General features: G+C 55.0%; 1 protein-coding gene across 2 annotated transcripts in view; it reads right to left on the bottom strand.

The window, feature by feature from the left end:
* TMEM232 (transmembrane protein 232) overlaps window positions 1-17,140 on the bottom strand; it is a 593,400-nt gene that overhangs the window by 439,937 nt on the left and 136,323 nt on the right. For both annotated transcript variants that reach the window (XM_075601904.1, XM_075601914.1), the window contains exon 9: window positions 51-174. In XM_075601904.1, the coding sequence (XP_075458019.1) occupies window positions 51-174 (124 nt within the window). The remainder of the gene's footprint in view (window positions 1-50; window positions 175-17,140) is intronic.

The following is a 17,140-nucleotide window of genomic DNA, read 5'->3' as shown; positions in this document are numbered from 1 at the left end:
ACACGTTTAAGTGTAATATTGTCCTGTGTTAAAAATGCGTAGTCCTGTACCTGTATTTGAAGGCACTGAAGATCAGTGATAAAATCTCGTGCAAGTTCCATTAAAGCTCTCAAACAGGAAATGTTTAATTTGGCAGCTTCTCCCAAGACAAATAAAGCTAGCAGTGAATCCAACCTATGCAATAAAGGAAAAACACAATCTGTGAAAATAAAACAACTAAGCATTCTTTTATAAAACAACGATTGGAAGAGCAGAAATAACTGACATCCCTGTCAGTTGGAGAAATCATTGCCAACACATGTTGGCCTTTGCTGGAATCAAATAATCTCAACATAGCTGCTGTCAAAGCATGCAGAATGTTTCATAGATGATAGGTGTAGTGAACAAAAAAGAACCAATGTATTCAACTAACTTCATTTAAAGGAGTAGTTGCCCCCACTCATTTTCTTTTACCCCTTATTTTTTTACAGGATGAGACACAGGGGTCCCCCTAATCCAAACACCAGGACGTAATACAGGTAACTTAACCAGTAAGAATCTAAGGAATCTGGGGGTTCCCAGAGCTGAAAATAGTGCGGTTAAGCTCTAGAGGACACTCCAGTTGCAATCCTGTAAAAAAAAGTACACTAGTTAGGGTGGATTGCTCCTTTGAAATAGAACCAAACCATTCATGTTGTTGCAGATACAGAGCATAAAGCACCTGACTCAGACTGTCCTGAAAAGCAATGCTTTACATCAGACAACATGATGACATAAATGTTGCTGTTCCTGCATTTATTTCAAATATTTGGCACAAAAAGAGAATACAATGATGTTGCCTCTTGAAAACAATGGTATACTACCATTTTTCCTAAAACAAATTGCTTTACCAGGTACTGTGGGCCATGCAGGTTTTTCCCGGCTTTTCATTCAAAATCCGATCTGCCTTTTTAAAATCCGACTTCGGATTGCTGCTCGGTTTCTCAGATTTTAAATAATTCGACATTGGAATCAACATAAATCTACTCCAGGGACCATGTTTATTTTCCAACGTATTTTCCAACATAGTTTTGCAGAAAATAAAAACTAATCTGCCATAATATTTGGAAACCAACGACAGCCGATTACTCCGCCAATCCGAACCGGAGGTATAAAATATTATGATTATTAAATATTAATATACTGCTATATACATGTTAATATTTTAGAAACAGAAACATGCACAGAAGAACAGAACCCTAGGGCCCACACCACACTGACAAGGGTTACTCTCTAATAGAGTCGTACTTAACGGAAACTTGAGTCAGTCACAGGTTAATACCTGGATAATGGTTTAGCTACAAGTTTTCTTAAGTAAATAATGTATACATTTTTAAGCTTTAGAACTACAGAAGCAACAGTCTAACCAACCCACGGCTAAACACATTGACCTCAGGTTGAGGATGCATCAATAGTAATACTCTTCCTCCCCCTATTGTAATTCTGTTTTTTGTATTCGGATTACTAATCTGACAGCAAATCGGAGGCAGATTTTCAATGATAGAAAAAAAAACTTTGGTTTTGACCTTTTAAGACTTATCCGCAGAATTCCACGGCGGAAAGGAACTGGTCAATACACGTCAGATTCAAATTCGAAGAACAAAATTGTTGGTCTGCACGTCTGATTTTATACTGATTAACATAATTGACTTGTGAATTCAGACTTAGGGCCTCATGCAGAGAGCAGCGCTATGCAGAATTGGAGAGGGGGAAAATTTTTACCTTTTTTGGAGAGTTTTTATGTCCATATGCAGAAAGGGCAGAAAACTGCCTTTCTGCATATGGAGAGTTTCAACCAGCGCTATTAGCGCTGTTGAAACTACTGGGGAAAAAATCGCGTTTTTTTTTTTTTCCCTCTCCACCGGCCGCGGAGCGCCAGCTGCTTGGTGGAGAGGGAAAATGTTGAAAATCGCGCCATTTTTTTGCCGCGAACAGCCACTAGATGGCGATCGCGGCTCTCTGCATACGGCAGAGAAAAAAACTGGAGCGATTTTAAACTCTCCAGGCGCGCGGCGAATTTGAAGGAAAAAAAAAAAAATGGCGCTTTTTTTTAAACTTGCCGGTTTCTGCCTTTCTGAAGGCAGAATCCGCCAATTAATGCCGCTTTCCATGTTAGCGCTGCTCTCTGCATGAGGCCCTTAATGCTGTGGCAGTACAGATATGTACTTGACTCCATGCTTTGGTTTTGCCAAAACTATAGAAGTCAATTCGTTTTGGCTAATGTGAAAAATTTTAATTTGAGGGAAAAAATCATATGTAATCTGGAGCGTTTTATTGCTACCTATATAAATATACAGTATACAGTCATGTGAAAAAGAAAGTACACCCTCTTTCAATTCCATGGTTTTACATATCAGGACATATTAACAACCTTCTGTTCCTTAGCAGGTCTAAAAATTAGCTAAATACAACCTCAGATTAACAACAACACATGACATATTACACCATGTCATGATATATTTAACAAAAATAAAGCCAAAACGGAGAAGCTATGTGTGAAAAACTAAGTACACCCTTACTGCTTCCATAGGAATTAAGATGCTAAGTAGCAGACAGGTGCTGCTAATCAAATGCCCTTGATTAATTGATCATCAGCAAGTGTGACCACCTTTAAAAAAGCCAAAGTTTTAGCAGTTTGCTGGTCTGGAGCATTCAAACAATAATGCCAAGGAGGAAAGACATCAGCAATGATCTTAGAGAAGCAATTGTTGCTGCCTATCAATCTGGGAAGGGTTATAAGGCCATTTCCAAACAATTTAAAGTCCATCATTCTACAGTGAGAAAGATTATTCAAAAGTGGAAAACATTCAAGACCATTGCCAATCTTCCCAGGAGTGGACGACCCAGCAAATTCACCCCACGGTCAGACCATGCAATGTTCAGAGAAATTGCAAAATACCTGTGACGGTTCAGGGGATTCCTTCCCCTCCATGTGTCCCTGGCGCTGCACTTCCTCCTGCCTCTCATGTCCCTTCCTTGCCTTCCTGTTCTGCTCTCCCTTCCTCCTCCCGCACCCGTCCCTCTGCGGCAGTTTCTGACACTCTCCCAGCGTCTGCGCGCGTTCCCCGCAGGGCACGCTCGCCTCCTCAGTCTCCCGTTTCCCTGTACAATACTCCCCGCTCACGGTCTCCCTCCGCTCCCGCTCCGGTCCCCTTACCTCCTGCAGACTCCCCTCCAGTTCTCCCTCCGCCCTCGGCGGGTGGCCCTGCGGCACGGCGCGGCGCTCCGCGCACCTCTTGACACAGCCTGTGCGCGCGCACTCTAACCTTACAGAGGGCGCGCGCACACGCTCCTCTTGTAGGCCTTCCCAGACCCCTGGCTCCTCCTCTCAGGCTGTTCTGGCTATCTCCCTCTCTGGCTCACCTGTCTCCTCCTCCTTTCCTTCTCACCTATCCCTGCTGCCTCTCACTTCACCCTCTGCTCCTCCTCTCTCTCCCATTGGTGTTCCCTCCTTTATTACCCCTGTCTGTCCTTTCACTCATTGCTCTGCATAGTTCTTTGTAACCTCTGTGTGTGCAGTCCTATGCTTGGCTCTCCTGTGTTTTCCAGCTTCTGCTCCTGTTCCTGCTTACCCCTGGATTTCCCTGGCTTGACCTCTGCTTGTACTGGATTACCCTGCTCTCTACTGCCCTTGAACCCTGCTTACGGACACGACTTTGCTGACTTCTGTGATCCCTGGACTCTGGCTTACGAGCATTACGATCCTGCTCTCTATATCTCTGGACTCTGGCACACGGACATCACTACTCTTACTCTGAACCCCAAAGACGTTGCAAGTATAACTAACCATCTTTCTACAGGCCCGGCAACGCCATACCACACTCCGGGCACGCCCTCACTGGTGTGTGTGCGTGGTAAAACCTTTCCCACCTCAGTACTGGGGTCTGGCCAGGTCTGCGGGCATACAGGCGTTACATTATGCAGAGCAAAACAAATGCAGACCCCCCTGAGGTGGGTACAGGTGTTTCTTTGGAGCACTTACAATTTGTGAGCAATCAGCTGACCACTGTTTCCCAGCAACTAGCTAACCTCTCCCTCCAGGAAACTCCAATGGCTCCGTCACCCCCTGTTGCTATGACTTATGCTAATGCTGGACCCCGTATTCCACCGCCTAACCGCTATGATGGGGACCCCCTCGCTTGCCGCGGATTCCTAAACCAATGCGAGGTGCAATTCGAAATTTCTCCCTCTCAGTTTCCTACTGGCCGCTCTAAGGTAGCTTACATCTACGCCTTGCTCACCGGTGACGCCCTCGCTTGGGTTTCTCTACTCTGGGAACATAAGACTGAATTAACCCAAGATTACCCTAAATTTAGGCGTGAATTCCAGCAAGTGTTTGACACTCCCGCACGGCGGGAGACGGCTGCATTCTCTCTCTTTCATATTTCACAGGCTCGGATATCTGCTGCCAAGTACGCGATGGAGTTCCGTACCCTCGCCGCGGAGACTCAATGGAATGATGAGGCACTCGCCGCCGCATACAGGCACGGTCTCTCCGACACCTTGAAGGATGATCTTGCTACTCATGCCCGGCCTTCCTCCCTGGAGGAGTTAATTACTCTGTGTACGTATGGACCAGCGCACCCAGGAACAACGGCATGAGAGACACTGTTCTCGTTCTCTTCCTTCCCCTGTTGACTCTCACAGATCGCCCTCTTCGCCTCTCCTGGTGTTGGACACCCCAGGGCCGATGCAAATCGGTAGCCAACAACTTCAGGCCACGGAGAGAATGCGACGCCGTCAGAAAGGACTCTGTTTCTACTGTGGTTCTTCAGAACATCGCCTCCAGAACTGTTCCCTGAAGCCGGGAAACGGGAACACCCAGTAAAGGTAGAGGGGCTTCTACTGGGTACTGTCTCTTCTTGCCCTTCTCTCCCTGAGGATCTCCCGAAGAAGTTTATGCTTCCTGCTACGCTGGAGGGCCCTGACCTCCTACTGGAAGTAAAGGCTTTCATTGATCTGGCGGTAACTTCCTGGATCAAACCTTTGCCTCTGAGAACCAAATTCCTATGGTCAAGAGAAAAGCACCCATTGGTCTCGAGGCCATCGACTGTCACCCGCTCCAGCCAGCATTCATCATCTGAGAGTCCATTCCTCTCACTTTGACCTTGGCCGACGGTCATAAAGAGGTAATAGTTTTTGATATCTTCCATTCTCCCACCGTTCAACTTAGTTTAGGATTACCTTGGCCTCAACTCCACAATCCGTGCATTGATTGGACCGGTACCTTGCCTATCCAGTGGCCTTCCACCGCTGAGTCAGTCCCTATGGCTCCTCCTGTTGCGGTGCTCGCCGGTTTGAATTCCGTTCCTTCCAATATCACAATTCTCCCGACCGTGTACCACGAGTTCCTGGATGTGTTCAACAAAGTACAAGCTGAAGTTCTGCCTCCCCATCGTCCATACGATTGTCCTATCGATTTAATTCCAGGAACCATCCTCCCGAAGTCGAAATCTTACCCGTTGTCTGTTCCAGAAAATGAAGCTATGACGTCTTACATCCAAGAAAACTTGGAGAAAGGATTCATCTGCAATTCTACCTCCCCCGCTGGGGCAGGCTTCTTCTTCGTGAAGAAGAAGGATGGATCGCTAAGACCCTGTATCGACTTTCACGGACTCAACAAATTCACGGTAAAGAATCGGTACCCCCTTCCCTTAATCTCTGAACTTTTCGATCATCTCCAGGGAGCCTCTATCTTCTCCAAGCTTGATTTAAGAGGGGCCTATAATCTCATTCGTATAAGGGAAGGGGACAAGTGGAAAACTGCGTTTAACACGCGATATGGACATTATGAGAATCTAGTAATGCCCTTTGGGTTATGCAATGCTCCTGTCGTCTTTCAAGAGTTCATGAACGACATCTTCCGGGATGTATTGGGAACATTTGTTATCGTATACTTGGATGACATTCTCATTTTTTCTAAAAACTTAGAGGAACACATTCACCATACCAAACTAGTGCTTTCTAGGCTTCGTGCTAACCGCCTATACGCCAAGATGGAGAAATGTTTGTTCCACCAGACCTCTACTGCCTTCCTAGGCTATATTATCTCTAATCAGGGTTTTTCTATGGACCCAGAGAAACTGAAGTCTGTTCTCGACTGGCCGCTGCCAAATTCTCTCAAGGCCATGCAGCGTTTTCTTGGCTTTGTCAATTATTACAGGAAATTCATCCGTAATTTTTCTTCCATTGCTCTCTCCATCACCGCCTTGACCAAAAAAGGCGTCGATCCCACGTTTTGGTCTCCTGAAGCCATTGACGCATTCGAGTTTCTCAAAAAAGCCTTCATCTCTGCACCCATCCTACGTCACCCGGATACCTCTCTTCCCTTCACATTGTAAGTTGACGCCTCGGATGTGGGAGCCGGTGCAGTTCTGTCTCAGAGATCCTCTCCCCAAGAAAAACTCCATCCCTGCGGTTTTTTTTTCTCGGAAATTCTCGTCTGCCGAGAGAAATTATGATGTTGGGAATCGTGAGCTTTTGGCCATCAAATTGGACCTTCAGGAGTGGAGGCATCTTTTAGAAAGTACCAAGGAACGTATTGCCATCCTAACCGACCACAAAATTTTGCTGTATATCGAGGGAGCTCGATGGTTAGGATCTCGTCAGGCCCGTTGGTCTCTTTTTTTCCCGTTTCAACTATACCTTCTCGTATATTCCTGGTACCAAAAATATCAAAGCGGACGCTCTCTCTCATCCGTTCGCAACGGAGAATGAATCCACAGAACCAATTCTCCCTGCCAAGTGCATAATCTCGGCCAATAATTTCGATGTGTTGGATGAAATCAACAAAGCCCAGGTTCACATTCCCAGCAGGTTCAGGGTAACAGAGGGATGCTTATACGCAGCACCACAGTTTCGCCTCAAGATTTTACTTTGGGGACATTCTTCTAGGTCGGCCGGTCATCCAGGCTTCAAGAGGACAGCGGATCTTATTAAACGGACATTTTGGTGGCCTAAGATGAACAAGGACAATTTTGATTTCACTAGTGCTTGTCCGGTATGTGCCCAGAGTAAATCTGCCCATCACAAACCTTCGGGTCTTCTCTTGCCTCTTCCCATCCCGGAGCAACCTTGGAAACACATCTCCATGGACTTCATTGTCGAACTCCCCAACTCTAAGGGGATGAATACCATTCTTGTCGTGGTAGACAGATTTTCTAAACACTCACACTTTATTCCCCTCAAGGGTCTTCCTAATTCTGCTACCTTGGCCGATATTTTTTCCAAGGAAATTTTCAGATTAAATGGCGTTCCCGTTTCTATTGTCTCTGACAGAGGTTCTCAATTCATCTCTAAGTTCTGGCGTGCGTTTTCCCAGAGACTTGGGATTTCTCTTCTTTTTTCTTCTGGATATCACCCTCAGACCAATGGTCAGACTGAAAGGATGAATCAGACCTTAGAGCAGTATCTCAGATGTTTTGTATCCGAGTCACAAGACAACTGGGTAGATCTGTTACCGTGGGCCGAATTTGATATCAACTCTCTAAAGAATGAATCTACACAAGAATCTCTTTTTTTCATCAATTTCGGTTTTCACCCTAGCAGTCTTCCCCTCTCCTCCCCCCCTTCTGGCGTTCCCGCAGCGGACTCCCATGTTACGACCCTTCAGGATTCTTGGAGGAGGATCCTTAAGTCTCTACAAACTGCCGTCTCAAAACAAAAAACTAAGGCAGATCGACGTCGCCAACCAGGTCCTTCGTTCAAACCCGGTGACAGAGTGTGGTTGTCCTCAAAGGATATTAGACTCAAGACTCCATCTCCAAAATTGTCTCCAAGATTTTTGGGTCCTTTCAAAATTATAGAAAAGATCAATCCGGTCGCCTACCTTCTAGCATTGCCTCCCACCATGAGGATTCCTTCTGTTTTCCATGCATCTTTACTCAAACCTTTCATCTAGAGCTCACACTTCCCGGACCCTTCCCGAAAACCCAACCCAGTGACTACCCTAGGACAACAAGAGTACAAAATTCACTCTTTAATTGACTCTCGTTGGTCCAGAAACAAACTCCAATTTCTCGTCCATTGGAAGGGCTATGGTCCAGAAGAGCGTTCATGGGTTTCAGCACGTCACATCCATGCTCCCAAATGCCTCCGGCAATTCCATCTGAAATTTCCCCAGAAGCCATGGCTGGATCGCTCAGAGATCGATCCTCAAGGGGGGGGGATACTGTGACGGTTCAGGGGATTTCTTCCCCTCCATATGTCCCTGGCGCTGCGCTTCCTCCTGCCTCTCATGTCCCTTCCTTGCCCTGCTCTCTACTGCCCTTGAACCCTGCTTACGGACACGACTTTGCTGACTTCTGTGATCCCTGGACTCTGGCTTACGAACATAACGATCCTGCTCTCTATATCCCTGGACTCTGGCACACGGACATCACTACTCTTACTCTGAACCCCAGAGGCGTTGCAAGTATAACTAACCACCTTTCTACAGGCCCGGCAACGCCATACCACACTCCGGGCACGCCCTCACTGCTGTGGGTGCGTGGTAAAACCCTTCCCACCACAGTACTGGGGACTGGCCAGGTCTGCGGGCATACAGGTGTTACAATACCCGAGTTACATCTCAGACTCTACAGGCCTCAGTTAGCACGTTAAATGTTAAAGTTCATGACTGAAAAAAGACTGAACAAGTATGGTTTGTTTGAAAGGGTTGCCAGGAGAAAGCCTCTTCTCTCTAAAAAGAACATGGCAGCATGGCTTAGGTTTGCAAAGATGTATCTGAACAAACCACAAGACTTCTGGAACAATGTCCTTTGGACAGACGAGACCAAAGTGGAGATGTTTGGCCATAATGCACAGCACCACGTTTGGCGAAAACCAAACACAGCATATCAGCACAAACATCTCATACCAACTTTCAAGCACGGTGATGGAGGAGTGATTATTTGGGCTTGTTTTTGCAGCCACAGGACCTGGGAACCTTGCAGTCATTGAGTCGACCATGAACTCCTCTGTATACCAACTATTCCAGAGTCAAATGTGAGGCCATCTGTCCGACAGCTAAAGCTTGGCCGAAATTGGGTCATGCAACAGGACAATGATCCCAAGCACACCAGCAAATCTACAACAGAAAAGCTGAAAAAGAAAAGAATCAAGGTGTTGCAATGGCCCAGTCAAAGTCCAGACCTCAACCCGATTGAAATGCTGTGGCTGGACCTTAAGAGAGCGGTGCATAAACATATGACCACAAACCGCAATGAACTGAAGCAACGTTGTAAAGAAGAGTGGGCCAAAATTCCTCCACAACGATGTGAGAGTCTGATAAAGTCATACAGAAATCAATTACTTCAAGTTATTTCTGCTAAAGGTGGTTCTACAAGCTATTGAATCATAAGGTATACTTGTCACGGGAATATCACGGGTGCTCACCACAAACCGGACTAGACCGCGAGGCCGAGATTGGGATACAGGTAAACCACCGCCCTACAGCCGCGTGGGTGGGTCCGGTAAGCAGAGTAGTTGTGGATAGCTTGGGTCAGGGTAGGAGAGTGTCGGATCATAGAGGTACTTGCCGGCATCAGGGTTGGAGAGGTCAAGAGTAGTCGAAGTCCAATGGCAGAGGTCGAGGAGAGGAGAAGGTAGAAGTCCGATAAGCATGCCAGGGTTCAAGGGTGCCAGAAGTCAGGAGTCCGGATACAGAGCAGGATCTATAACAAGGAGACAGGAAAAGACTGCGAAGTGGCTTGTAGCAAGCACAACCAAAGACTGACTATGCTCAGCAACCAGCTCAGGGCTGGTTGCACTATATACAGCGAGGAGCCAATAGGAAACTATCAGAATTGAGGTCAGACGTAGGTAGAGCGCTGGTAGGCTGAGGCTGGATGTACGGCAGGTGTGGGAGGATCAAAATCATTGGAAGCAATGGGGGTGGACATACATGCTAGCGCGCGCTTCACCAGCGGAAGAAGGAGGAGCGGGACCATGCCGCGAAGCCAGTTGAGAGACGTCGGCATGCGCGGGGGTCTGCCCCGGCAACGCGCACGTCCAGCAGGTGACAGGCGGAGGGAGGAGGTGATACGGGGCCGGATCCTGAGTGCCCCGGCAGTGGAGGAGGCGGGCATCGGAGTCGAGGGACGGGACAGTGCGGCAGGTAGGAGATGCGGTGCCCTTACAGCACTTAGTTTTTCACACATGGCTTCTCCATTTTGGCTTTATTGTTGTTAAATAAATTATGACACGATGTAATATGTCATGTGTTGTTGTTCATCTGAGGTTGTATTTACCTAATTTTAAGACCTGCTAAGTGTTATTATGTCCTGACATGTAAAACCATGGAATTCAAAGAGGGTGTACTTTCTTTTTCACATGACAGTATACTGTATATTTATATATATATATACTAGTTGAGACAGGTCAGATACTGGTATCACTGCCTATCTATCATCATGAAAAGAGAATGGTGTTAAGAGGAAGGGGGGGGGGAAAGAAACAGATTGACTGGTGTGTGTGTGTATATATATATATATATATATACACACACACCAGTCAATCTGTTTCTTTTTATGTGTGTGTGTGTGTGTGTGTGTGTGTGTGTGTGTGTGTGTGTGTGTGTGTGTGTGTGTGTGTGTGTGTGTGTGTGTGTGTGTGTGTGTGTGTGTGTCTAATGGTAAACCTACCCAGCCTAGAAATATTGCAAAGCAAGTATAAACCAACTTCACACTGATGATACCCATCAAGGTTGAAACATGTCTGTGAGTGGTTTGACTTGCTTTGCTAGACCCATGCTGTGCTTAAAAGCTGTGTGAATGGCGATGCATCTGCTTAAATGGGCTCCATGTGTATGGATATTCCAGGCAAAAGGTGACACATTGTGAGCTCATTTGCATGTAATTTCCCAGAATCCCTTGCTGCAGTTGGATCACTGTATGCTAGGTGATAATGGTTTAAAGGCAGCAGAGAAAATGATACTCCGCTGCCATATAGTGATGATGATGGAGTGTCCACTCTAGGCAGCTATTCATTATTTTGTTGGCGTGACTTTTGGTGCTTTTCCTGTGGACTGTATGACTTATTTCCACACATCCTGGAGTTTAATTCCGTGGGACTGACACCATCATCACTATATGGCAGCTGAGTATCATTTTCTCTGCTATCTGGAGTCATTATCTCCTATGGAACCCTTACTCTAGGTTGTTTCATTTGTGCAAACAGCACTGGCTTTTTGTGATTCTACAGCCATGTGTCCTACTTGCTTTTGTGCAGCCACCACAGGCATTGTATGCATCTTTTTTGATTTTGATATTTTGTATTGCTGTTCAGGGTTTGAGTCTTTTTTTCATTTTTTCTCCCCTGTGCCTCCCCCTTGGTTTAAGTTATTATTTTTCTTATGTACATAATTTTTGTATATAGGTTTATTTATGCCATACCTTCCTTTATGCCCTTAGCTTAGTTATACACCTTTTTAGCTAAGGTCTTTACCAGGGGTATTTTGAATTATTCGGCTTTCTTTGTGTCGCTTTATATAGTTACTAGCTGAGAGACCCGGCGTTGCCCGGGATGTAAATGCGTAATAGGTAGTATTATTTATAAATTGTGGAACAATAGGTGAGTATTTGTTGCAAAGGTTGGATAATAATATTGAAAAGAAAGATGGAATAAAATGTAATACGATGTTGTTTAAAAATGTTTTATTGTAAACACACCACAGTACAATGTATATTTTGGTGCCATAAGTGATGTAAAAATGTGAGGCGTGTGTCCTGCTAGGGTGTGAGGCGGCGGGTGGCACATGGGTTGTGAGTGCTGTCTGTGAGTGGGGGGTCCTGCTAGGGTGTGACGCGGCAGGTTGCGCGTGGGTTATGAGTGCTGTCTGTGAGTCGGGGGCCTGCTAGGGTGTGAGGCGGCGGGTCAGTGATGTCGGTGCGTAGGGGCGGGAGGCAGCAGGTGTGTGTGGCGGCAGGTATGTGTCGAGTGTGGCGGGTGTCTGTTGAGTGCATGCAGCGGCTGTGAGGCGGTTGGTGAAAGGCAGAGGCGGGCGGAGTAAGGGCGGGTGAAAGGCAGAGGCGGGTGGGCGCGAAAGCGGAGGCAGGAAGGCGGGCAGGAAGGCGAAGGGTGGTGTGGAGGAGGAAGGGGGTGGAGGGAAAGGGGGGAGGGAAAGGGGAGGAAGGGGGAGGGAAAGGGGAGGGAAAGGGGAGGAGGGGGAGGGAAAGGGGAGGAGGAGGGGGGAAGGGAGGAGGAGGGGGGGGAAGGGGAGGAGGAGGGGGGAAGGGGAGGAGGAGGGGGGGAAGGGGGGGAGGAGGGGGGGGGAAGGGGGGGAGGAGGGGGGGGGGAAGGGGGGGAGGAGGGGGGGGGAAGGGGGGGAGGAGGGGGGGGGGAAGGGGGGGAGGAGGGGGGGGAAGGGGGGGAGGAGGAGGGGGGGAAGGGGGGGAGGAGGAGGGGGGGAAGGGGGGGAGGAGGGGGGAAGGGGGGGGAGGAGGAGGGGGGGAAGGGGGGAGGAGGAGGGGGGAAGGGGGGAGGAGGAGGGGGGAAGGGGAGGGGGAAGGAGGAGGGGGGGAAGGGGGGAGGAGGAGGGGGGGAAGGGGGGGAGGAGGGGGGGAGGAGGGGGGGAAGGGGGGGAGGAGGGGGGGAAGGGGGGGAGGAGGAGGGGGGAAGGGGGGGAGGAGGAGGGGGGAAGGGGGGAGGAGGAGGGGGGAAGGGGGGAGGAGGGGGAAGGGGGGGAGGAGGGGGAAGGGGGGGAGGAGGAGGGGGGGAAGGGGGGGAGGAGGAGGGGGGGAAGGGGGGGAGGAGGAGGGGGGAAGGGGGGGAGGAGGAGGGGGGGAAGGGGGGGAGGAGGAAGGGGGGGAGGAGGGGGAAGGGGGGGAGGAGGAGGGGGGGAGGAGGGGGAAGGGGGGGAGGAGGAGGGGGGGGAAGGGGGGGAGGAGGAGGGGGGGAAGGGGGGGAGGAGGAGGGGGGGGAAGGGGGGAGGAGGAGGGGGGGAAGGGGGGAGGAGGAGGGGGGGAAGGGGGGAGGAGGAGGGGGGGAAGGGGGGGAGGAGGAGGGGGGAAGGGGGGAGGAGGAGGGGGGGAAGGGGGGAGGAGGAGGGGGGGAAGGGGGGAGGAGGGGAAAGGGAAGGGGGGAGGAGGGGGGAGGGAAGGGGGAAGGAGGGGGGAGGGAAGGGGGAAGGGGGGGGGAGGGAAGGGGGAAGGGGGGGGGAGGGGAAGGGGGGAAGGGGGGGGGGGAGGGAAGGGGGAAGGGGGGGGGGAGGGAAGGGGGGAGGAGGGGGAGGGAAGGGGGGAGGAGGGGGGAGGGAAGGGGGGAGGAGGGGGGAGGGAAGGGGGGAGGAGGGGGGAGGGAAGGGGGGAGGAGGGGGGAGGGAAAGGGGAGGAGGGGGGAGGGAAAGGGGAGGAGGGGGGAGGGAAGGGGGGAGGGAAGGGGGGAGGATGGGGGAGGGAAGGGGGAGGGAAAGGGGAGGAGGGGGGAGGGAAGGGGAGGAGGGGGGGAGGGAAAGGGGAGGAGGGGGGGAGGGAAAGGGGAGGAGGGGGGAGGGAAAGGGGAGGAGGGGGGAGGGAAGGGGGGAGGAGGGGGGAGGAGGGGGGAGGGAAGGGGGGAGGAGGGGGGAGGGAAGGGGGGAGGAGGGGGGGAGGGAAGGGGGGAGGAGGGGGAGGGAAGGGGGGAGGAGGGGGGAGGAGGGGGGAGGGAAAGGGGAGGAGGGGGGAGGAGGGGGGAGGGAAAGGGGAGGAGGGGGGAGGGAAAGGGGGGGAGGGAAAGGGAAAGGGGAGGAGGGGGGAGGGAAAGGGAAAGGGGAGGAGGGGGGAGGGAAAGGGAAAGGGGAGGAGGGGAAAGGGAAAGGGAAAGGGGAGGAGGGGGGAGGGAAAGGGGAGGAGGGGGGAGGGAAAGGGAAGGGGAGGAGGGGGGAGGGAAAGGGAAAGGGGAGGAGGGGGGAGGGAAAGGGAAGGGGAGGAGGGGGGAGGGAAAGGGAAAGAGGAGGAGGGGGGAGGGAGGAGGGAGGAGGGGAGGAGGGGGGGGAGTGGGGGGAGGGGGGAGGGGGGGAGGGGGAGGGGGAGGGGGAGGGGGAGGAGGAGGGGGGAGGAGGAAGAGGAGGGGGGAGGAGGAAGAGGAGGGGGGAGGAGGAAGAGGAGGGGGGGAGGAGGAGGAGGGGGGGAGGAGGAGGAGGAGGGGAGGAGGAGGAGGGGGAGGAGGAGGGGAGGAGGAGGAGGGGGGGGAGGAGGGGGGAGGAGGAGGGGGGAGGAGGGGGGGTGGAGGGGGGGGAGGAGGGGGGGAGGAGGGGGGGGGAGGAGGAGGAGGAGGAGGAGGAGGAGGAGGGGGGGGGGGAGGAGGAGGGGGGGAGGGAGGAGGAGGAGGAGGAGGGGGGGAGGGGAAGGGAAGGGGGGAGGGGGAAGAGGAGGGGGGGAAGGGAAGAGGAGGGGGGGAAGGGGAAGAGGAGAGGGGGAAGAGGAGGGGGAGGGGGGAAGGGGAGGAGGAGGGGGAAGGGGGGAGGAGGGGGGAAGGGGGGGGGAAGGGGGGGAGGAGGGGGAGGGAGGAGGGGGGGGAAAGGGGGGAAGGAGGGGGGGAAGGGGAGGGGGAGGGGGGAAGGGGGAAGGGGAGGGGAGGGGAAGGGGGGGGGAAGGGGGGGAAGGGGGGGAAGGGGAGAGAGGGGGGGGAAGGGGGGAGGAGGAGGGGGGAAGGGGAAGGGGGGAGGAGGAGGGGGGAAGGGGGGGAAGAGGAGGGGGAAGGGGGGGAAGAGGAGGGGGAAGGGGGGGAAGAGGAGGGGGAGGGGGGGAAGGGGGGAAGGGGAGAGGAGGGGAGGAGGAGGGGGGGAAGGGGGGGAGGAAGGGGGGGAGGAGGAGGGGGGGAAGGGGGGAGGAGGAGGGGGGAAGGGGGGGAGGAGGAGGGGGGAAGGGGGGAGGAGGAGGGGGGAAGGGGGGGAGGAAGAGGGGGGAAGGGGGGGAGGAGGAGGGGGGGAAGGGGGGAGGAGGAGGGGGGAAGGGGGGGAGGAGGAGGGGGGGGAAGGGGGGGAGGAGGAGGGGGGGAAGGGGGGGAGGAGGAGGGGGGGGAAGGGGGGGAGGAGGAGGGGGGGAAGGGGGGAGGAGGAGGGGGGGAAGGGGGGGAGGAGGAGGGGGGGAAGGGGGGGAGAGGAGGGGGGGAAGGGGGGGAGGAGGAGGGGGGAAGGGGGGGAGGAGGAGGGGGGGAAGGGGGGGGAGAAAGGGGGGGAGGAGGAGGGGGGGAAGGGGGGAGGAGGAGGGGGGGAAGGGGGGGAGGAGGAGGGGGGAAAGGGGGGGAGGAGGAGGGGGGGGAGGAGGAGGGGGGAAGGGGGGGAGGAGGAGGGGGGGAAGGGGGGGAGGAGGAGGGGGGGAAGGGGGGGAGGAGGAGGGGGGGGAAGGGGGGAGGAGGAGGGGGGAAGGGGGGGGAGGGGAGGAGGGGGGAAGGGAGGAGGGGGGAAGGGGAGGAGGAGGGGGGAGGGGGGGAGGAGGAGGGGGAGGGGGGGAGGGAGGAGGGGGGAAGGGGGAGGAGGAGGGGGGGAAGGGGGGGAGGAGGAGGGGGGGAAGGGGGGGAGGAGAGGAGGAGGGGGGAAGGGGGGAGGGGAGGGGGAGGAGGGGGAAGGGGGGAGGAGGAGGGAGGGGGAGGGGGAGGAGGGGGGGGAGGAGGGGGGGAGAGGGGGGGAGGGAAAGGGAGGAGGGGGGGAGGGAAAGGGGAGGAGGGGGGAGGGAAAGGGGAGGAGGGGGGAGGGAAAGGGAAAGGGGAGGAGGGGGGAGGAAAGGGAAAGGGGGAGGAGGGGGAGGAGGAGGGGGGAGGGGGAGGAGGGGGAGGAGGGAAGGGGGGGAGGGGGAGGAGGGGGAGGAGGAGGGGGAGGAGGGGGGAGGGGGAGGAGGAGGGGGGAGGGGGGAGGGGGGAGGAGGGGGGAGGGGAGGAGGGGGAGGGGGGGAGGAGGGGGAGGAGGAGGGGGAGGAGGGGGGGAGGGGGAGGAGGAGGGGGAGGGGGGAGGGGGAGGAGGAGGGGGAGGGAAAGGGGAGGAGGGGGGAGGGAAAGGGAAAGGAGGAGGAGGGGGGAGGGAAAGGGAAAGGGGAGGAGGGGGGAGGGAAAGGGAAAGGGGAGGAGGGGGAGGAGGAGGAGGGGGAGGGGAGGAGGGAGGGGGGGAGGGGGGAGGGGGAGGAGGAGGGGGGAGGGGGAGGAGGAGGGGGGAGGGAGAGGAGGGGGAGGAGGAGGGAGGGAGGGGGAGGAGGAGGGGGGAGGGGGGGGAGGGGGAGGAGGGGGGGAGGGGGAGGAGGGGGGGGAGGAGGAAGAGGAGGGGAGGGGAAGAGGAGGGGGGAAGGGGAAGAGGAGGGGGGAGGAGGAGGAGGAGGGGGGAGGAGGAGGAGGAGGGGGGGAGGAGGAGGAGGAGGGGGGGAAGGGGAGGAGGAGGAGGAGGAGGAGGGGGGGAAGGGGAGGAGGAGGAGGGGGGGGAAGGGAGGAGGAGGAGGAGGGGGGGAAGGGGAGGAGGAGGAGGAGGGGGGGAAGGGGAGGAGGAGGGGGGAAGGGAGGAGGAGGGGGGGGAAGGGGAGGAGGAGGGGGGAGGAGGAGGGGGGGAGGAGGAGGGGGGGAGGGGGGAGGAGGGGGAGGGGGGATGAGGAGGGGAGGAGGAGGGGAGGGGGTAGAGGGGAGGAGGAGGGGGGAGGAGGAAGAGGAGGGGAGGGGGGGGGGAGGGGGAGGAGGAGGGGGGAGGAGGAGGGGTGGAGGGGTAGGAGGGAGGTGGAGGAGGGGGAGGGAGGAGGGGGAGGGGGAGGAGGAGGGGAGGAGGAGGGGGGAGGGAGGAGGGGGGAAGGGGGAGGGGGGAGGAGGAGGGAAGGGGGAGGAGGAGGAGGAGGAGGGGGAGGAGGAGGGGGGAGGGGGGGAGGAGGGGGGGAGGAGGAGGGGGGAAGGGGGGGAGGAGGAGGGGGGAAGGGGGAGGAGGTGGAGGGGGGAAGGGGTGGGAGGAGGGAGGGGGAGGAAGAGGGGGGAAGGGGGGAGGTGGGGGGAGGAGGGGAGGAGGAGGGGGGAGGAGGAGGGGGGAGAGGGGGGGTGGAGGGGGGGTGGGAGGAGGAGGGGGGGAGGGGGGAGGTGGAGGGAGGTGGAGGAGGGGGGGGAGGTGGGAGGAGGAGGGGGGGAGGGGGTGGAGGAGGGGAGAGGAGGGAGCGGGGTGGGAGGGAGGGGGGAGGGGGGGGGAGGAGGAGGGGGGAGAGGG

The sequence above is a fragment of the Ascaphus truei genome, chromosome 1 (genome assembly GCF_040206685.1).
Source record: "Ascaphus truei isolate aAscTru1 chromosome 1, aAscTru1.hap1, whole genome shotgun sequence".
Lineage (NCBI taxonomy): Eukaryota > Metazoa > Chordata > Amphibia > Anura > Ascaphidae > Ascaphus > Ascaphus truei.
The sequence above is the reverse complement of the archived record's forward strand: the minus strand, read 5'-3'. Positions and strand labels throughout refer to the sequence as shown.